Below are 22,776 nucleotides of genomic sequence, written 5' to 3' on the forward strand. Positions count from 1 at the left end.
ATGCAGGTACTAGATGAATGGTCAGCCTGTGAAGGCATTGCTAGTGACAATATGTGGTGCAGCTACTGAATGGAACATTGCCTCCTGAGCAGGATGTAGGGATTCAGATATTGGATGCATTAAGATTTGGTGAAGCTGTTCCCTCGGTGTTACACAGTGCCTGGGGAAGGTTAGGCAGCTGCTGGAGTGGCTGAAGCCGACCAATGGTGCCCAGTGTCGAGAGTAAGTGACGTACCCAGCGGCTATCACAGAGGTAATAACGTGGCGGTGTCCTTTTTAACAATGGAGCGTTTAACGAGGATTTCCAGCTGGAAGTTATGCCTCGAGTGGACGATGTAGTTGAAGTTTCCACCTTGCATGTAGCCTACTCCCTTGTGCTACGTGCAACAGTGCACACTGCTCAGTGCGGAGAATGTAACCGCTGAAGATGCTGCTGCTGCAAAATGTTGCCTTGAACCGGCCGCTGAGGAATGCAGGTGGTGAAGACGGCGCAATACCCGGTACGGAGAATGCAGTCAGTAAACACTGCATCCAGCCTGTTACTGAAAACACGGCTAGTGAGCAACGCCGACTACCCGGTGCATCGGCTATATTGCACACACTTCCCTGCGGCGGATACAAACGCTGAATACTGTTTGGTGCGAAGAATGCGGTCGGTAAACTTCCCCCCAAACTTACTGCGGAGGACGTAGCCATGGTGACTGAAGCCCATTTCCGGTTACAGGATGTCAGCCTCTGGCGGGGCAGACTGAGCGCCAGCTGGCGTGACGTACATCCGGCTGTGCGAAGCGCGCGCGTTTCGGACGGTTTCTCAGCGCGGGAGTCGGGACGATGTGGCGTCCGGAGGGACGGGACCGGCTGCTGGCGGTGAGTGAGGGGATCGGCAGGCCCCCCCGTTCCAACCCGCCGCCTACTGGCTGGGACGCTCTGCCCCGACCTCCCTACAGCTGCTGTCGGGCGCTGACAGCCGGCCCGCTGCAGGAGCGGCGGCTCCGGGCCGGGCAAGCCGTTAGTCGTCGACAGGCCAGCAGGAGCCCAGGATCTGCGTGTCCCCGCTCCCTCCTGCCCCTGGTTCACACCACGGTCCGGCACCAACACCTTGCCAAACTTCCCCTTCTGGACAAGTCTCTGTCCCCAGCCTCACCCCCATTTCGTTTACTCTCCCCCTTTTCCCCATCTATTTACCCTCCCTATCCCCCATTCGCCCCCTTTTCGGCTTCTGCCACATGCCCCCCCACCCCCGACTTCGGTTTTCTTCAAGTAATGTAACCTATTCTGTCCAATTTTGTCTGACAAGGGCATTTTACAGGATTAAAGGCCCTAAGTAAATACGCGCTGTTATTATGAGGTACATTCTCCAATTCTGGTACGGAAATAGTTTCTGAATTGTATTAAAATATTATACTTTATATTGATTTTCCATCATCTTATATTTGAGGCTAAACCAAGGCTGAAATATTTGCTGTCAGACTATGTCAACGCTCGTAGATCTCGTACATTGTCTATGTGCAAGCTCTGCCAAGAAATTTGGTCAAGAATAATGAAAGGCAGAAATGCATGTTTGAGATGGGAAGATTTCTGCTTTGCCAAAATAGCTTTTTGCTATCTTTGTAACTCGTGTATGGAAATGTTCTGTGCGTTGATATTTTTATGCAACAGATATGAACCAAGGTCGTCACAGATGGTTAGATCTTTACATTTTCAATCTTAAATGTGATTTTAATAATACACGCACAAGATGCTGGGAATCCAGTATAAAACATACAACATGTTGGAGGAGCTCAGCAGGTCAGGTAGCATCTATGGCACTGTGTAACACCGAGGGAACAGCTTCTGAAATATCCATTTCAGAACTGGAATGGAAGGGGGGAAGCAGCCAGAATAAGAAGAGGAAGGGAAGGAGTACAAGGTGGAAGGAGATAGATGAAGCCAGGTGAGGGGGAAACCACCCAATGAAGTGGGTGAACTGAGAAGCTGGCATGATGTGCTACTTAGTGCTAGTACACCTGTCTACATTTAATAGCTAACTATTACAGTTGTGCCTCTTTTTTCAAATTTTAAACTCCTTTTTTTCGAAAAGTACATTAAATCTTCCTTCTCTTTTGATGTACCAGATTTGAAGATTAATTCAGCATTCCAGCATACACTTTTCTCCAGCTGTCAGTTTTACAATCCAATTGCTTAAGGTGAAACATCAGTTTGGTGGTTATCTTTGCCTCAGGTATTCTATGGAAGGTATCACCATCTGTACTTTACACCTTTTAAAATTTGGAGCATAAAATGTATTTGACATCATCACAGGCAATGGCAAGACTAACTTACTGCAAGTATATGGGCCATTATTTTGAGAGAGGGACTGGTGTTACTGTCATTCTGTTTCATTGCATTTTATGTGTGGTTGTGAAATTAATTTGCATTGAGGTCAAAGTGTTAGGCAGGTATTTTAACTTGTATTAATTTATTATTGTATGTGTTTAAGAATCATCAAGTAAATTTAGGCCTCTAAACTTTAACACAACTTTATATGTCAATATGTCTAAATTATCTGTAGTTAAATCTTTCTACAGGCAAACTTGCGCTTAATACAGCAATTACAACATAAATAGGTCATTTGAATGAACCAATACTTTAGTGTTCACTTCCAAAGAATCCTAGTCCATTTCTTGCATTTTTATAACTTGTCTTTTTCCTCAAGTATCTGGTTAGCCAATTCGACTATAAATTACTTTGTCCGTAAGTATAAAACAACCTATTAAGTAGTAAATAGATCAAGTGTTCACAAACGTTAATGTACGTGGAGCTTTCAGCAAATGTTGACATTCCCTGCTAGTCATTGCAAAGTGAAACATTCTGAACTGACTATTGAAACCACTGTCACTCTTGGGACTCCATATCTTAAAGTTGATGGCTGAGAATTATCCAAAAAATTGTAATCACCTTAGTAAAATGGTTTTGTTTCAGTGAGCCATATAAGTTAAATGGTAAATACAAATACATGTAGGTTGTGCACATATTCTATGAGAGGGGGGATATAAATGATATCTACAAGATACCGAGATTGTAGCTCACACGTATTATAGATCTAAGCCAGAAGAGCAGAGGCATGAGAAGAAAACAGAACTTATTGTGTGCATTAGAGTGATTAGGCCGAGAGGTGCAGAGACATGTGTGACAGAAATAAACTGACTTGCAGATGAGAGTTAGAGACGGGTATGCAGGCAGGAGTGACGAGTACCTCAGGATTTATCTTCAAGTATTTGGCTATATGCAGATGCTGCCCGTCTACAAATGCCTGACTTATGACACCATAAGACATAGGAGCAGAATTAGGCCATTCAGCCCATTGAGTCTGTACCAGCATTTCATCATAGCTGATTCATTATCCTTCTCAACCCCATTCTCCTGCCTTCTTCCTGTAAACTTTGATGTTCTTACTAATTAAGAATCTATCAACCTCTGGTTTAAGTATACACAATGACTTGGCTTCCACAACTGTCTGTGGCAATAAATTTCACAGATTCATCACAGTCTGGTTGAAAAAATTCCTCCTGAACTCTGTTTGAAAGGGACGTCCTCATATTCTGAGGCTGTTCCCTCTGGTCCTAGTCTCCCCCACTACAGAAAACATCTTCTCCACATCTACTCTATCTAAGCCTTTCAATATTAGATAGGTTTCAATGTGATCTCCCTTCATTCTTCTAAATTAATACAGGCATAGAGCTATTAAATGCTCCTAATACATTAACCCTTTCATTCCTGGGATCATTCCCGTGAACCACCTCTGGACCCTTTCCAATGCCAGCGCATCCTTTCTTAAGGGGCCCAATACCACATGCTATACTCGAAGTGCAGTCTGACCAATGCCTTATGAAGCCTCAGTATTATAACCTTGCTTTTATATTCTAGTCCTCTCAAAATGAATGCTAACATTGCATTTGTCTTCCTCACCACAATTCAACCTGCAAATTAATCTTTAGGGAATCCTACATGAGGACTCCCAGGTCCCTTTGCACCTCTGATTTCTGAACGTCCTCCCTGTTTAGAAAATAGTCCACGCCTTTATTCCTTCTATTGAAGTGCATGACCATACATGTCCTGACACTGTATTCCATCTGCCACTTATTTGCTCTTTCTCCTAATCTGTCCAAGTTCATCTGAAGACACCCTGCTTCTGCAACACTACCGGCTCCTCCGCTTAACTTTGTAACATCTGCAAACTTTGCTACAAAGCCATAAATTCCGTCATCTATTATATTGACATATACTCTGGCCACTCTTGTATGCTTGTATACCTGCTTGTTAATGTAAATATCAGATCAGCCAATCATGTGGCAGCAACACAAAGCATAAAAACATGTAGATTCAGTTGTTGTTCAAACCAAACATCAGAATGGGGAAGAAATGTGATCTAAGTGACTGGCTGTGGAATGATTCTTGGTGTCAGCTGGACTGGTTTATTCCCGTCTAGATTCTCTACATTTTACAGAAAGTGGTGTGAAAAAGTAAAAGAAATATCCAATGCACAGCAGTTCTGTGCATGAAAGTGCCTTGTTAGTGGGAGGGGTCAGAAGAGAATGGCCAGACTGTGACAGTAACTCAAATAACCACACATTACAACAGTGGTGTGCAGAAGAGCATCTCCAAATACACAACCCATTGAACCTTGAAGTGGATGGGTTACAGCAGCGGAAGACCACAAACATACACTCAGTTTCCACCTTAGGTACAGGATATATGGCTTAATAATAAGCCACTGAGTGTATAGGTGGTATGTGTATGTACAGTTTTCCTAATTTATTGTATACTTTGTGTATTGCACTATACTGCTGCCAGAAAATAAAACATGTCATGTAAGTGAATTACTTCTGAATAAGCACTATTCTTACATTGTAAGATCCTACAAATAATAATGAACTAGTGACATGCACAAAACGCCAGAGGAACTCAGCAGTCCAGGCAACATCCATGGAAAAGAGTAAACAGTCGGCGTTTCGGGTTGAGACCTTTACTCAGGTCCTGAAACGTCGACTTTTCATAGATGTTGCTTAGTATGCTGAGTTCCTCCAGCATTTTGCTTTGGATTTCCAGCATTTGCAAATTTTCTTGTGTTTGTGATAATGTAATAGAGTTTTGCATTGTTAATGTGGAATACCCTACTATTGAGTCACAGATTGTTTATATTTATTTGAGAGGAAGAATTGATACCAAAAGAAGACTAATGTAAAATACTTAAGTTCTTCTGTCCTTTCTTTGGCCGCATCATTTTCCAGTGGTCTGATATGCATTTTCATGTCTCTTTTAAACTTTATATATTGGAAAAATAGTTTTGGAATCTTCTTTTATATTATTGGCTAACTTACCTTCATATTTCAATATTTCTTTTCAGTTACCTTTTGGTTTTTGAAAGTTCCCCAATTTTCCAACTTGCCACTAAATTTTGCTACATTATATGCCCTCCCTTTTGCTTTTATGGTGTCTTACATCTACTAGCTTAAATCTCCAGTGTCTCAAAACTATTCATTACAATATTGCAGAGTGTGGTTAATATTGAGCAATTTTGTGTATTTACCTATTTATGGCCAAAATCAACTTTTGGATTTCTGATCATAACATGGTGAGGTTTCTTTTCTGTGGCCACTAAGTGTAAATCTCAGAAAGTCTCCCAACTGGTTGCAGTAATTTCAGTGGCTAACTTACAAGTGTTGAAATATTCACTCAGTATACAATAACTTCAGATTAGATTTTTAAATATTTTTTGTTTCTTTGACAGCCCATGGATGAAATCTTGCGATGTGGCATTTGTTTTGATTATTTCAACATTGCAATGATGATACCTCACTGTTCTCATAACTGTAAGTACTCTGAACACTACATTCATAATCCATGCATCTGAAAGCTATAAACCAAAATGGAGCTGTCAGTACAATTTCACTAAAATTAAAGTGAAAAGAGAGAGATCTAATATATTTCTGTTCATTGGCATTATAAAAAGCATTGATTTTGATCAATATGTAAGGATACTTTAAACTTTCATGTGCACTAATGACTGGTGGTTATAGATCTTCCTCTGACATGTAATAAAATATGTCACAATAAACGGAATTGAATTAAATATGATTTTTCCTATCAAGTATTCACATTGATATTGCTATAACTCAGTTGATTTAAACAGAGCAGACGGTTCTTTCATTATTCCAGTGCATTTGAGAATTTGTTATAATCCATTGTACCAATTATGTAGTCATATTTATGTAATACCTTCAATGCAGAATAATTTCCATGGCTGTTTCATAGTTCCAGGTTTCTATGTTGTTAGGTCCCCATTAGCCACAGGTAATTGCGCAGCATTCCTCTTGTGTGCTGATGATTGTGAATAGAGAATGTTTGGTTTATAATGCCAGTGGCGGGTTAATGAGAGAGGCTCTAGTGAATACTCCATTCTGTACCCACCTGGGAGGAAATTACCAGATGGACAGAGAAAAAGATTCACAGGTGTGTTCAAAGCTTCCTTGAAGAAGTGCAACATTCCACTTGACTTCTGGAGTCTCTGAGCCTTGACCACTCTTCTGGATCATTGAGAACCTCAAAGCCATGGATCAGGAGTACAGAAGCTCACTGCAACTGACAGGAGGAGTGCATAACATCACAACTCATGCACCCTCCTGCCCTGTCAGCTGCCTCCTCCTCTACGGCTTTGTTACCCAATCAGAATACTCGAAGCCAGGGAAGAAGCAAATCATCCGTGATTCTGAGAGACCGCCAAAAGATGAAGAGTGTCTATTTAAAGAACCTAAACCAAACTAGTTGTTTTGGCATATTGTGTATTATGACACTCATTGCCCTTTCTTCCTGGAGCAACCTCTGATGAAAAACTAGTCAGTATCAGAAAAAATATTGGCTTCTGTAAATTAATTTTCTGTTCTGATTTCATTGGAACCTGCTATGTTTCTCTATCATTTTCTGTTTTAAATAAGTTACATTGTTAATCTGTATCCCTCCAGTCATTTATGTTTTAGAAGCTTTTCGTACTTTCCCAATGGTGTGTGGTTCCACAACTTGAACAGCTTCCTTATTAGACATCCAGGTTATCCTGTTGTACTGCAAAACTATTAAGAACAGTGCTCAAATCCACCCACTTGCATACGTGCCCGAGTTTACTAAATGTTGCTCCCTGAATTATGAGGTGGGATTCTTGTATGCTTATGTAGAAAATTCAGTAGGGACTTAAATTCCTGACTCCTAAAGTCATCAAGAAAACTTTTGTGCTCTAATTTTCATCAATCAATTTGAAGCTGAGATCTGGTTATGCAAAATTGGCCAAAATCTGGCTTCCAGCTGCAATGGAAATATTGGATGACATTGAACCATACTCTAGAGGAATGTGGAAGGTATGCCTATTTATTGAGGTGTCATGGACTTGGAACAAAGCGTTAATGAGAAACAATAAGTGTCTCCTGAATTTACATATCATGTTGTCACGGTAAATCGACCCGATGCAAGAACAACAGTACCACAAATACACTAACACACACAATTCTTTCTCAAACTTTTACTCTTTATTCATAGCATGCTATGGGGGAAGTTACAGACTGATCTCCCAAAGAGCCAGTCCAGAAACTGCCCCCGAATTACACAATTCTCCACAATTTATAACATTGATCATGTAGCAGGAAATCTTACGATTACAAGTTTAGACGATATTAGAATCATTTCAATCACATGCTAAGATAAAATTAGATGTAAAATGATCATTGGTTAGTTAGTTATAATTATTTTAAGCCAAAGCTAGCCCATCAGTTCCTCATTCGGACACCTTCTCCTTTTCTCTAGAACATTTTAACCCCTGCACTATTCCCATATTTAGCTATACCTTGAGATGCTTCTGCATGATCAGATAGTTCCTTATTTGAACCTTTGCCTATCTTTAGAGAACAATGGCTAGTACGCCATCTGTTGCTGGGTAAAGTTTCTTTTTGGCTTGTCCCAGCGACAGTATTGATCACTAGCTAATCATTGTTCTTAGTCTATACCCCTATTTACCTATCCCTCTACTCCATCAATGTGACGACGAAAACAATCTACTTAATATGCTCAGATTTCGTCAACTGCCTAGCAGACATGAATATACAACTTTAAATTGCACCTTTCCTGTTCATACTTGTACTTAAAAGGTTGTGGAGGGTATTGGGATTGAATTGCACTTTGACTACATTCCACAGAAAATGCTGGGGGATCTCAGTCAGGCAGCATCTATGGACAGAAAAATTCAGGCCAAGACCTTTCGTCATGTCAGTGTTCATCTGTCAACTGTCCTTTCATAGATGATGCCTGACTTGCTGAGTCCCTTCAGCATTTTATGTGGGTTGCTCAGGATTTCCAGCAGCTATAGAATCTCTTGTGTCTCCTTAACTGTATTCCAGGTGTGTGATCAGGAAATGTGATGAAGTGATATATTCATTCCATCTTTCCTTAAGCTAGAAGATTATCTCATATCTTATCCCACATTGGTTGAGGTTTGCTGATTTAGCAAATCTAGGTTTGAGCTTGTTTTATGATTTTGTGGGCTGCACTGTAATATCCAGTGAGAACAAATTCTGAAACTGCCAACCTAGCTGCTGGACTTAATCAACAATATCGATATTGATTAGTTTCTTTTCCTTGTGACTGCCCAGGATGTAGTTTCCAAAGATGTGAGGAGGGAAGATATTCTTTTTCATTAAATTCACAGGTAATGCATTTTCTTCCTGGCCAGCAACTGATGAGTTAACTTTGTAAATACTCCAATAAAAGTGGAGTATTTCTGCATGACTTGGAAGAAAGGACATGCTGGAGTCCCTGCAGAGGGGGGTTAATATTGCTTAATACTCAAAACAAAGTTAGGCAATTTTAGTCTGTGTGGGAGAGATAGTAAGGTGACTCAAGCTCATGAAATTAACATTTTATTACAAATACTTTATCTGGAGAAGCAGAGCATGAGTCACACAGCTGTCTAAAGGTATTGAAAGACAGAGCTGTTGTTCTCCAAATAAGTTTGATTTTTCACTTCATGTCACATTTTTTTTCTGTATACATCGTATCAGGCAGATGTTTTTCAGATAAAGGGATAGCTATGGCAGATTATTTCTCATCTTGTGCCTTTATATGACTTATATTTTTCTGAATGGAAGACAAGATGATATGGTACTTGTTATACTCTTTGGCTTATTATTGTTGCATGTACTGAGGTATAGTGAAAAGTTATCTTGCATACTGTTGACCGCACATTAACTATCTGTGATGCACTTTCAGTGAACCTTACGCTTGTACTCCCAGCTCCCTCTGTTCCATTACACTCCCTAGTGCCTTACGGTTCATAGTGTAAGCCCTATGCTGATTTGACTTTCCAAAAGCTTCACCTCAATTACCTGCATTGAAATGCATTTGCCATTCCTTAGTCTACTTCCTAACAGATCTAAATCACCCTGTAATCTACGATGGCCTTCTCCACTACTATCAGCACCTCCTAACTTTATGTCATCTGCAGACTGACTGATCAAGCCATGTGCATTTGCATTCAAATCATTTATATCAATAATGAATAACAAGGATCCCAACACTGACCCCTGCTGCACATTACTAGTCACCATTCTGAGAAACAGCCTTCAAACACTATCTTTTGCTTCCTACTTCTAGCCGATTTTTGAATCCACCTAACATTTACTGCCCTACCCTTACCTACACCTTTTATTACCTTTTTAAAGAACTGTTTAAAAAGTTCAAAGTACATTTATTATCAAACGATGTATAAATTATACAACCTTGAGATTCATCTGCCTACAGGCAGCGACAAAGCTAGAAACTCAAAGGAACCCAATTAAGGAAAAGAGACTGGGGGGGCGTCACGTGATGACGTGGGATTGAGTCGTGTAATTCCAGCTCTCCCGTAAAAAATCAGCAAAGTACCGTTTAAACAAAGTAAAGTTAATAAATACTTTCCGAAAACTACTTTCAAACTTTGTAAGACTACTCTACAATATGCCTCGTAAACTGCAACAGAAGAAGTCTGTTGTTGTGAAGTCTCCGCGAGATGGGAAGGAAAAAGGGCCTACTGCAGCGATGGAGCCTCGGATTCAGGTTGGATCTCCTTTGGAGGAGACGCATTTTAATCTCTGGCGTAGAAGAACAGGGAGCAATGGTGGTGGTAGCGGTCTCTCGGAAGAAGATGCCGGAAATGCGCCTGCACAAAGAAAAAAGTATGCGCAAATTAACACAACTTAAACTACAAGAACTGACGGCCACTGCAACTGAAAGTGACTCAGAGTCAGAATTGGATACCGCAGAGAATACAGATGAAGAAGAGGAGGAAGAACTGGAAGAGACTGGAAGTAAAGCAGACGACGGAGACATAAAAGAGGCTTTATTGCAATTAATGGCTGAACTAAGAAAATTAAGAACAGCTTAGAGACGTGAAGATATGCTATGGTAAAGCTATGAAAAGACAGGATAAAATGGATAAGAAACTTCAGAAGATGGAAAGAACAATGGAGCATATTAACGATAGACTGGAAAAAGCAGAAAATGTGATTGTCTGGAACACGGAAAGAAATCGACTCTTGAAGAAAGTGGACGTGTTGGAAAATTTTAGTAGACGTAATAATATTAAAGTTGTTGGTCTTAAAGAAGGTATAGAGGGAGATAATCCAATAGAATATTTTCAAGAATGGATCCCGAAAACCTTGCAAATGAAAGAGGAAGACCGATCAATTGAGATTGAGCGGATACATAGAGCTCTAAGACCAAAACCACAAGATGACCAATATCCACGATCAATTTTCATAAAATTCTTAAGATTTCAAGACAAAGAAAGGATTCTACAGGCGGCTGCCCAAGCTGCCAAGAAGAGAAAAGGGCCACTGATGATAGAAGGGAAGAAAATTTTTTTCTACCCTGACATAAGTTATGAACTTTTGAAGAGAAGGAAGAAATTTAATCCAGTGAAAAAAGCCCTATGGGATCACGGTTATCAATTTATATTGCGTTATCCTGCAACCTTGAAGATTTTTTTGGCTGGTGGAGAAAAAAGATTTTTTGACGATTACTGGAAAGCGGAGGAGTTTGTGCGAGATTCTTTGAATATTCATTAGATACAAGAACAAACCTAGGGGAGCGAGATGGATTGAAGATGAAGACTGGATCAAGGATTAGGCCTGTTGGATTTTTAGGCGGATGAATATATGAATATATTATTAATTATATGAGGGAGGGGAAGAAAGGTTAAAATTTGAGGAATACTAGCTGGGAATAATGACATTAATTTTTTTTTATATATGTACAATTTTTTGTTACGGGGGAGCTGGAAGAAACACTGACCAATCGCTACGTTATTCATATGTGCAAGTGTGGCAATAGCCACGACTCGCACAATGAAGGGGGGTAGTGTTGTGTACCTTTTCATTCACAACATTAGTGGGGGGGGTATTTTGTTTTTTCTTTTTTTGTATCTTATCTATCTTTTTTTTCTCTTTTTGCCTGGATGATTGGGAGGGAAACACATAGCAACATGGTGAAGTTCAAAGAGATTCCCCAGGAAACTATGAGAGTTGAGAAGCTAAGTAATGTTTTAGATTTTAAGAGATAAATATGAAACACTTTTGAATATTTGGAGCCCTTATTTACAGCTCCGATGATAAAGTTCTTGGTTCCTTGGGGAAAGTAACAAATATATATTAAATTTATTTTTAATCCCATGGAGCATGTGCAAACCTTCCAATATTCAGGTGGTTCTTTTTTTTTTCTTTTCTCTTTAGATAGGAGTATATATCGGGGGGGGGAGGGTTAAGGGGAGGGGGGAGGGTAGATATTATTTTCTCATGTGTTTACTTTGAAAACTCAATAAAAATTATATTAAAAAAAAGAAAAAGAGACTAACACCCAAAGCGCGGAGAAAGGAAAGAAAAACACAAATCATGCAAGCAACAGCATTCGGAACCAAATTGAGTCCATAGACCCGAATCCCGGAGCAGCTGGAGTAGGCCCATAGTCTCAGTTCATCATATAGCAGGGAAAATCGCAGTGAAGTTCGCAGACACAAAGTGTGCAGCAGAAGAGCAGTCCCACAGCCTTAGCCTCAGCGCTGCGGAGAATGGAATAAAATGTCGTGGAGCAAACCATCCCTGACCCCCTGCCTTTCCGGTCTATCTGGCCAGGCGTTTAAATCGTCCCTGCACCTGGAAGTACCCTACACTTGGACCTGGACCCAGCCACAGTGAAACACTTCAGTCCACTTCTGGCCTGTACTTGACCTTTCCAAATCGGTGTGGTGCTTAGATGGATCAAACCTCGCTCCCTGTTTATGTGGACGGGATCTGAAACAACCCCACTTCAACTTTTCTCAACTCCACTCTGTTCACTCCAACTCTGTCTCCGAAATTCCAACCTCTTAACTTTTCTCCAACTTTTCCTGGAACATGCCCTGATCTTGCTCCGACTTTGTCTCGCACCTGCACGCCTCGACCCTCGGATTAGCCTTGCCTCCACTCGCCTCTTCATTGTTTGCAGTGATCATTTACCACAATTTGTTTACCAAAGTTTGTTAACAATGACTTTCCATGCAAAAAAATCATGCTGGCTCCTCCTAATCAAATCTGTCTATCAAATGCTGGTAGATCCTTTTCCTCAAGATTCCCTCTTGTAACTTCCCCACTACTGACATCAGGCAGACTGGCGTGCAGTTCCCTGCCTTGTCATTCCTCCTTTAACCTTTTTTAAACAATGGAATAAAATATTTATCTTTCAGTCTTTGGCATTTTCACCAGTGGCTAATAATGAAGGAAATATCTCCACAAGGGCCCCCACAATTTCTTCTCCAGCCTTCCACATTGTCTGAGGATATGCTTAATCAGGTCCTGAGGATTTATCTACCTTAAAGCTGTAAATACCTTGTTCCTGGTAATATGAATTTCCTCTAAAACGACTAGTTTCCCTTATCTCATGAGCAACCATGATTAGGCCTTGTGTTTATGATTAATCCTCATTAAATATTGAGAAATATTCTTTATGAATCCCACACATCTACTGAGGGTCGAGACACCAGTGGCCTCTCCTGATCTCAAAGGGGACCTACTCTCTCCCTAGCCGTCCTTTTACTCTTTATGTAGCTGCAGAACCTCTTGGGATTTTCCTTAACTTTATCTGCCAGGGAAGATTACTCTTTCTTGAACCATCCTCGGTGCTGAACATTTCAGCTTTGAATTTGTAATAAGAATTCGCTGAAGCAGATAGGAAGGCAACAATTGGGACTGTTGGAATGCTGCTCCCTCTCAATAACAGGGAAGAACCAGGTCATTGGGTGAGGGATATTCTTGTGGTGCTGTAGATGTAGCCTGTTTGCTGCTTCTCCGCCTTGCAAATCTGGCCTTCTTCTGGTTCATCTCCGGATCCAAGATGGAACAAGTCGGATTAGTCACGATGCACAATGGGGAAAAAAGGTATACCCAAAGATATACCTCATCCTGATGAACATCTTTGTGTGTGTCTGTGCTTGGAACCAAGGGATGTGGGCATGAAGTGTCACTACATGCTACAGTTCTACCTGACCCCAGTCTCTCTCCATATACAACCCTAAGATTTGTTTTCTTGCAAGCATACACAACTTTTATGAAGAATAAGTCTGGTCCCATTGCCATTGTGAATTTGTCCTTTATAGGTACAGGTTTCCCCCGCATCTGAAGGTAGAGCGTTCCTGTGAAACGGTTCGTAAGCCAAAATGTCGTAAAGCGAAGAAGCAGTTACCATTTATTTATATGGGAAAATTTTGTGAGCGTTCGCAGACCCAAAAATAACCTACCAAATCATGCCAAATAACACACAAAACCTAAAATAACAGTAAAAGCAGGAATGATATGATAAATACACAGCCTATATAAAGTAGAAATACTTTTCCACAATCATTACTGCACTGTTCTCCGTAGCGTAAATCTTATGCAAGCGCCGTCGGCAGAAAATCTCACTCAGGCGCTGTTGGCAAAAACACGGCGCACGCGCTCTCCAGTAACCTTTAAGCTATGGAGCTGCCAAATCATACCAAATAACACGTAAAAATACACAGCCTATATAAAGTAGAAATAATGTATGTACAGTGTAGTATCACTTACGGGAATCGGGAACACAGCGCAGAGCACACTGATGATGGTGTATTAGACTGAGTCGTCGCAGACTGGGGTGGTGCAGTGGCCCCCACCCTCCAGGTCGCCGACCGATACATTGCCGCGAAGCATGCAGGGGTCCAGCGGTAGCTGGAAGGCACATAGCACATCTTTAAGAAAAAAGCCGAAATAAACATGCTAATTAATTAGGTGCCACCGGACACGTAATTGTCGGCCCAGATCAGTGCTGATCGCCGATTGCATCGCCTTTGATCTGGGCCTACAGTTACGTGTCAGGCAGCACCTAACTAATTAGCTTGTTTATTTTGGCTTTTTTCTTAAAGATGTGCTGTGTGCCTCCTGGCTACCGCTGCATTCTCCACGTATCGGTATCTGTCCGTGGCCTGGGGGTTAGGGTGGTGGGACATAGGGGTGTCATCTCGTCGTCTGTTTCCATTAGAGCAGGCGGCTCATCTTCTCCTATGACTGCCCATCTCGATGTCGAAGTTCGAGGTTCGTTGGCTGATGTGGAAGGCTTGCTTGACTGCTCAGCCTTGCGCATTTTTCTATCATACAGTTCTTTGTAAGCACTCAAACCATCCTGCAAATATCCCCTAAACCTACGTACCCTTTCAAAATTAAAGTCGTACTTTATCATTGCAGCGAAAATCTCACGTAGTTGCTTCATGTTCATTTCGCTACTGCATTCGGTTTTGATTGTTATACTTTCCTCTTCCAGTTGCATCAGCTCTTCATCTATCAGTTCTTGGTCATGGGATGCCAAAACCTCTTCAACATCATGTTCGTCAGCTTCCACAAGCCAAACTCATGTTGTCCTTACTGTTGTCCTTACTTCGTTCACCACGATCAAAACGCTTAATTATGTCTAGTTTTACGCTAAGTGTAACACCCTTACGAGCTCTTTCAGGCTTTTCCAATACCTCAGAACTCATCTTGCAAATGGCTGCTCACAGGCATGTGTTAAACAATGCTGTTCCGACTCCGGAGGAGAGCGGCTGCTCGGGGCACACGCTGCCTTTTATCGTGCGCTGATTTTTTTCATAACAGTGAAAACACCTTCTGAAAGCGAAAACAGGGCACTAATGTAGGTCTTTCGTAACAGTGAGGTTTTGTAAAGCGAACGTTCGAAAAGCAGGGGTCATCTGTATTGTTTTTTTTCTTTCTACAGTGTCTGGTACCTTGTCAAGTATGAGCATCAAAAACAATCGAATCTCAAAGCATATTATTTTCCTTGAAATATTTTGAATCATTGTGGACAAGAATGCTTTGCAAACACATCTTTTGTGAATTACTTACAGAGAACAGTCAGGCCTTTCGGCCCATGAGGATGTGCCGATCCTTTAACGTACTCCACGATCAATCTAACCCTTCCCTTTCACATAGCCGTTCATTTTTTTTATTTTACTATATATATATTTGATTGATACTCTTTTAGAATCTTTAAATGATTGAAAACATTAAGCAAATAACAAATAAATTAGGAACAAAACCCAACTTATCTACTTTCTACCCCTTCAACCGCCATGGCCACTCTACTCTGCAGTCCCCTGCAACGGACATTGAAATCAGTGGAGTCACTGATCTTACATGAGGTTGAATCCGGTTTAGAATCCAAGGCTGGGATTTAATTCTGTGGTTTAATAGGTATGATGTTTCAATTAATTTGTTCTGAATGATTCACTATATAATTCCAAATAACATCAGCTAATTTATTTCAGGTGATATTTGGTAAACAGCCTGTAATTAGTGCTGATAAAAATTCATCTGGATCTGAGCAAAGAACATACAGGTGTCCCCCACTTTTCGAACGTTCGCTTTAGGAAACCTCACTGTTATGAAAGACCTTCATTAGTTCCCTGTTTTCACTAACAGAAGGTGTTTTCACTGTTATGAAGAAAGGCAGCGCGCGATTAAAAAAAAGCAGCGCATGCCCTGAGCAGCCGCTCTCCCTTGGATTTGGAACGGCATTCTAGTGGCATTGCTTAAACATGTGCCTGTGAGCATCGGTTAGCAAGATGAGTTCTAAGGTATCAGAAAAACCTAAAAGAGCTCGTAACACTTAGCGTAAAACTAGATATAATTAAGCGTTTCGATCGTGGTGAACGAAGCAAGGACAAAATGAGTTTGGCTTGTGGGAGTTGACGAAGATGGTGTTGAAGACGTTTGGCATCCCATGACGAAGAACTGGTAGATGAAGAGCTGATGCAATTGGAAGAGGAAAGGGTAACAATCGAAACAGAATTCAGTAGCGAAAGTGAAGTCGTCCAGGAACTGAACGTGAAGCAACTACGTGAGATTTTTGCTGCAATGATAAAGTACAACTTTAATTTTGAAAGGGTACGTTGGTTTAGGGCATATTTGCAAGATGGTTTGAGTGCTTACAAAGAACTGTATGATAGAAAAATGTGCGAGGCTCAGCAGTCAAGCAAGCCTTCCACATCAGCCACAGCAGACAATGAACCTCGACCTTCAACATCGAGGCAGGCAGACATAGGAGAAGATGACCTGCCTGCCCTAATGGAAACAGATGACAATGAGACGACACCTCAGTGTCCCACCATCCCAACCCCCGGGCTGCGGACAGATACCGATTCGCAGAGAATGCAGCGGTGGCCGGGAGGCTCACAGCACATCATTAAGAAAAAAGCTGAAATAAACAAGCTAATTAATTAGGTGCCGCCCTGCATGTAAATGTCGGCCCAGATCAGAGGTGATTACCGATTGCGTCGCCTCTGATCTGGGCTAACAATTACGTGCCCGGCTGCACCTAATTAATTAGCTTGTTTATTTTGGCTTTTTTCTTAAAGATGTACTGGGTGCGTCCCTACTACTGCTGCACCCCTGCATGCTTCGCGGATCGGTATCCGTTTGCTGCTCGGAGGGTGGAGGCCACTGCACCACCCAAACTCCGACAACTCAGTCTAATACACCATCATCAGTGTGCTCGGCAAGCTGTCTTCCTGATTCCTGTAAGTGATACTACACTGTACATACATTATTTCTACTTTATATAGGCTACGTATTTTTATGTGTTATTTGGTATGTTTTGGCAGCTTCATAGCTTAAAGGTTACTGGAGAGAGTGTTTTTGCCAACAGCGCTTGCGTGAGATTTTCAGCCGAGAGTGCTTGCGTGAGATTTTCGCTATGGAGAATGGTGCGGCAATGATTGTGGAGAAGTATTTCTACTTTATATAGGCTGTGTATTTATCATATCATTTCTGCTTTTACTATACGTTACTCTTATTTTAGGTTTTATGTGTTATTTGGCATGATTTGGTAGGTTATTTATGGGTCTGCGAACGCTCACAAAATTTTCCCATATAAATAAATGGTAATTGCTTCTTCGCTTTACAACATTCCGGCTTACGAACCGTTTCATAGGGACGATCTACCTTCGGATGGCGGGAGAAACCTGTAATGCTAAAACGGTCATCTCTAGACTATACAGTATAATGTTACTTAACATAGAGTCAGAAGAGTACAGCTCAGAAACAGGCTCTTTGACCCATCTAGTCCAGGGGCCCCCAACCTTTTTCGCACTGCGGACCGGTTTCATATTGACAATATTCTTTCGGACTGGCTGACTTGGTGGTGGGGGGGGGGATTGGGTTGCCAACGGATGAGAGTAGCAGTCAAATATGATGGGTTTACCAAAAGAAGACTACACTGACCATGAAGCCTTGCACGGGCACCAGTGTGCATGTGTGAGTGCGATTTTTTTCCTACAAATCGTTTTTGGCGATTCTGTTCAGAGGCGGGGGGGGGAAGGGGTGTTAATCACGACCGGAATATCGGTGATAAGTGGCTAATACACTCAATTTCCTTTCTAAAAGGGTTTATCTAATGAATTTAATATTAAACACACAGCGCATATTTTCCTCGCATGAATAGTGATAAGTCAATTATCGGGGAAGACAGGGGAGCTTGAAGTAAGTGTTGAACGAACTTCCAGTAGAAGTGGTAGAGGCAGGTTCGATATTATCATTTAAAGAAAAATTGGATAGGTATATGGACAGGAAAGAAATGGAGGGTTATGGGCTGAGTGCAGGTCGGTGGGACTAGGTGAGAGTAGCATTCGGCACGGACTAGAAGGGCAGAGATTGCCTGTTTCCGTGCTATAATTGTTATATGGTTATATAAGTCAATAGCATCATAATATTTTAAGTAACGTTTGGATATTAAACACGCAGCACATATTTTCCCTGTATGAACATATAAAATTATTGCAACACACCAATATCACTGAATCAGTGGGAGCCCTGGGCTTGTTTTCCTGCAACAACACGGTCCTATCGAAGGGTGATGGGAGACAGCGATAGTCGAACAGGGTTCCTTATGTCCAGTCTATTCTGCAATTTAGTTTTCGTTGCATTCATTGCAGAGATATGTTGGAAATGGAAGCAACGTTTCAGTGCTTTCGTGGCTATCTCAGGATTTTTAGCCTTGACTTTGATCCAAAATGCTGGCAGAGATGTTATGTCAAACATACTTTCCAGCCCGCCGTCATTTGCAAGCTCGAGGAGTTGATCTCCTTCCCGTGCTGAAATGAATGACGCGCGGGTAATGACCTCGCATGCGTAATGACTCAATAGTGGCCATGAGAGGGCATGAGGAAAGGTGCAGCTGACTCATATTGGCAAATCATATTGCTTCCTCGCGGCCCTTTTCACCTTTTCACCTTTCACCATTAACCTATGACTTCTAGTTGTAGTCCCACCCAACCTCAGTGGGAAAAGCCTGCTTGCATTTACCCTGTGTGTGCCCTCAGAACTTTGTATACCTCTATCAGATCTCCTCTTAACTTCTATGTTTCAAGAAATAAAAGTCTTAACCTTTAATCTTTCCTTATAACTCAGGTCCTCCAGACCCGGCAACATCCTTGTACATTTTCTCTGTACTCGTTCAAATTTATTTACACTTTTCCTGTGGGTTGCTGACCAAAACTGTACACAATACTCCAAATGTCTTAGACCACTTTATCATAGTATCCCATCTCATGTTCTCAATACTTTGATTTATGAAGGTCAATATGCCAAAAACTTTGACCCTATCTATCTGTAATGCCACTTTCAATGAATTATGGACCTGTATTCCCAGATCCTTTTGTTTTACATACTCCTCTGTGCCCTACTGTTCACTGTGTAAGACCTACCCTGGTTAGTCCTACTGAAGTGCAAATCCTCACACTTGTCTGCATTAAATTCCATCTGCCATTTTTAGTCCATTTTCCCAGCTGGTCCGGATCCCGCTGCAGGCCATGATAGCCTTCCCCACTATTCAGTACAGCCCCAATCTTGGTGCCATCTGCTAATATGCTGATCCAGTTAACCACATTATCATCTAGATTGCTGACATTGATGATAAACAACATTGCACCCAGCACCGATCCCTGTGGCACTTCACTAGTCACAGGCCTCTGGTCAGAGAGGCGACCATTTACTACACCTCTCTGGCTTCTCCCATAAAGCCAATGTTTAATCCAATTTACTACCTTATCTTGAATGCTGAGCGACTGAACCTTCTTGACTAGTCTCCTATGCGGGACCTTGCCAAATGCCTTGCTAAAGGCCATGTAGACAATGCCTTGCCTTCATCAACTTTCCTGGTGACTTCCTTGAAAAACTCTAAAAGATTGGTTAGACATGACCTACCATACATGAAGCCAAGCTGACTATCCTAATCAGTCCATGTTTATCCAAATCCTTCAACTTAAACGGTTTAAATATCTCTGCTAGAGCCATGGCAATTTCTGCCCTTTTTCCCCCATAGGGTCTGAGAGAACACCTTGTCAGGCCATGGGGATTTATTCACCCTGATTTGCCTCATGATAGCAAATGCCGCCTCCTCTGTAAACTGTATAGGGTCCATAAAGTTGATGCTCCTTTGCCTCACTTCTATAGATTGTGTCCATCTGCTGCGTAAATACAGATGCAAAAAATTAATTTAAGATCTTCCCTATCTCTCTTGGCTCTACTCATGGATTACCATTCTGATCTTCCAGAGGACCAATTTTGCCCTTTGCAATCCTTTTGCTCTCAACATATCTGTAGAACCTCTTGGGATTCTTCTTCAGCTTGTTTGCTAGGGCAACCTCACACCTCTTGATTTTTTTTTTCTTCAATGTTTGCTTGCATTTCTTGTATTTCATAAACACCTCAATTGTTGCTTCCTGCTATGCATCTCTTTTTTTTTAAACCAGAGCCTCAATGTCTCTTGAAAACCAAGGTTCCCTATACCGGTTATATTTATCTTTTATTCTGGCAGGCTCATAAGGCTTTGAATTCTCAAATTTTCACTTTTGAAAGCCTTCCACTTACCAAGTATACCTTTGCCAGAAAACAAGCTGTCCCAATCTACACTTGCCAGATCCTTTCTGATACCATCAAAATTGGCCGCCTTCAATTTAAAATCTCTTACAGGAAAAAATATGTTTTTTGGATACAGCAGGACATATTTGAGACAAATATAAACCAAGTGCAATGGAAATTATTAAGAACCATGAGACTATAAATACTGGAGCATAGCTAAGAAGTCATGTAAATTATTGAAGGAGTGGAACAGTGCTACTGAATCATTACTTCTAGAGAGCATCGTAGGTCAATAAATTGATAATTACAGCAATGGGCATCAGTGTGTCAAAATGAGATCAAATAAATTGTTATGATCTACAGTTCACAGTTGTAATGACTGCAAGCCAGTCATTTATTTTATGGACTCTTGGAACTAACAGCAATTTGTGGGATACAAATAGTGCTATTTTGCTCGCTTTGTAAGTCTAACTACAGGCCTTGAGATCTCCTTTATGTTGAAGGCATTTGCAAACTAGCCTGAGATGTGGCATTTATCATAGCCTACTTCCTCATGAATTTTGCTCTGCTCACATTATTGACTTAAAAAGTTGAATTTTTTTGTAAGTACAATATGGTGCCATTATTTTGGATAAATATTTTTAAAATGTATTTTAAAAGTTTTGGATTTCTTTTCACTTTATGTCTCAATCTGTATTTCACACTAAAGTGTATTGGAATATGAAACACCCTGGTTTCTTTGGCTGCGTAAGTCTAGGGAAGACACTCTCAAGTCCCGCCAAACTCGTGAGGTTGAGACGGCTCTTCCCACCCCAAACCCCAGTTTGTGTAGATGCTTTGTAATTGCTACCCTGTTACAAATTAGTACCGTGAAATAACAGACAGTACACTGAATATGATTAAAGGAATTATATTTACGAAACTTAACTATAGGATTAGTAAAGGATAACAAAAAGAAAAGGGCCCATTCTAGTTAAACAGTTAAATGTGCACAAGTGGGAGCTCATCTTGAACTTCTCTGTCACTCGTGCTGGGCCCTTGGTCAATGTGAAAGCACACACCACCTTCTGAGTGTTGCTCGCAATCCATCTTGAACAAATGGGTCTCCCACTGGATCATCTGCTATGACTGGTTCTCCACAGCGTCTTCTCTCCATCTCCCGCCGAACACAAGCCCAAGACCAATCTTGTTGTCTCTCACCAAGAAAAGCTCCTGCTAATTGGATGGCACACATTCCACATCATCCCTTATCTTCAATAATAACCCAAACTGCTCTTACAGAGCTACTAAATGAAGTACCTACAGCATAACAGTAAAGGTGTGAACCAGGGCATTACAAATACATTAGGTAAAATATGTGTGTTTCTTTTCCTGGTTTTATTGCCTTTGAGGCTTTAATGTTTTGAATGCCACATCACAGCTGCTGAACAGCAGGACTCACGTTGAACTGATCAAAGGTATCAACCGCTGCCAGGAAAGAGACATTCCTTGCAACATAGGTTATGAGGTTAAAATTAAAGTAGCTCTTCACAAAGTCAATAGTTAATGTCATCACTCTGTTACTGATACTAAAATTCAGGTGAATGAATGTATTGTTGGATTCTGGTGTTTAAATCCAGGGTTCATTAGAAGTCAGAAATGAGGCATAAAACTTTTTGCTTCAAGTTTGTTTTATTAAGAGTTGATAGAACAAAGAACAGAACAGTGCCAGGGGTCTTACTACCTTAAGAAGAGAGAATCTAAACATGGTGCCTAGCATAAAGCAGCTACTTTTATACACAAAAGATAAGGAAATTGCATAGATAACAAGAATCCAATTAGAAAATACTTCTTTAATACAGTACTGTAGTAAAATCGACCAATAAAAAAAACAACCCATTTCATGAAAGAACAATGAAGTTTTAGAATTATAGCCACTAGAGGCATACTAAACTGTTGTGTATATAAAGGCTACTTAAAGTGCAAGCAGGTAATTGATTGTTAAATACAAGGAAAATGACAATTAACATTAAACATTCGGATCCAACAGTATTGATAGAGAAAATAAAGTGACCATGAATAAAAGATAAAGCAGTAGACTCTAGTGTAATCACAAACACAAGAAAATCAGCAGATGCTGGAAATCCAAAGCAACAGTCGCAAAATGCTGGAGGAATTTAACAGGCCAGGCAGCATCGATGGAAAAGAGTAAACAGTCGACGTTTCAGGCTGTGACCCTTCATTAAGGCTGGCCACCTAATGAAGGGTCTCGGCTGGAAACATCGACTGTTTATGGTTCTGCCAGCATTTTGTGTGCGTTGCAGTGTAATCATAAAGTCATAGG

The 22,776-nt window shown here is 41.0% G+C and overlaps 1 protein-coding gene across 2 annotated transcripts in view; it reads left to right on the top strand.

Moving 5' to 3' along the window:
* The first annotated feature begins 788 nt into the window (after positions 1–788).
* rad18 (RAD18 E3 ubiquitin protein ligase) overlaps positions 789–22,776 on the top strand; it is a 280,171-nt gene continuing 258,183 nt past the window's right edge. For both annotated transcript variants that reach the window (XM_072280649.1, XM_072280650.1), the window contains exons 1-2: positions 789–867; positions 5,771–5,852. In XM_072280649.1, coding sequence (XP_072136750.1) covers positions 832–867; positions 5,771–5,852 — 118 coding nt within the window. In that variant the 5' untranslated portion in view covers positions 789–831. The remainder of the gene's footprint in view (positions 868–5,770; positions 5,853–22,776) is intronic.

The sequence above is a fragment of the Mobula birostris genome, chromosome 16 (assembly GCF_030028105.1).
Source record: "Mobula birostris isolate sMobBir1 chromosome 16, sMobBir1.hap1, whole genome shotgun sequence".
Classification (NCBI taxonomy): Eukaryota; Metazoa; Chordata; class Chondrichthyes; order Myliobatiformes; family Myliobatidae; genus Mobula; species Mobula birostris.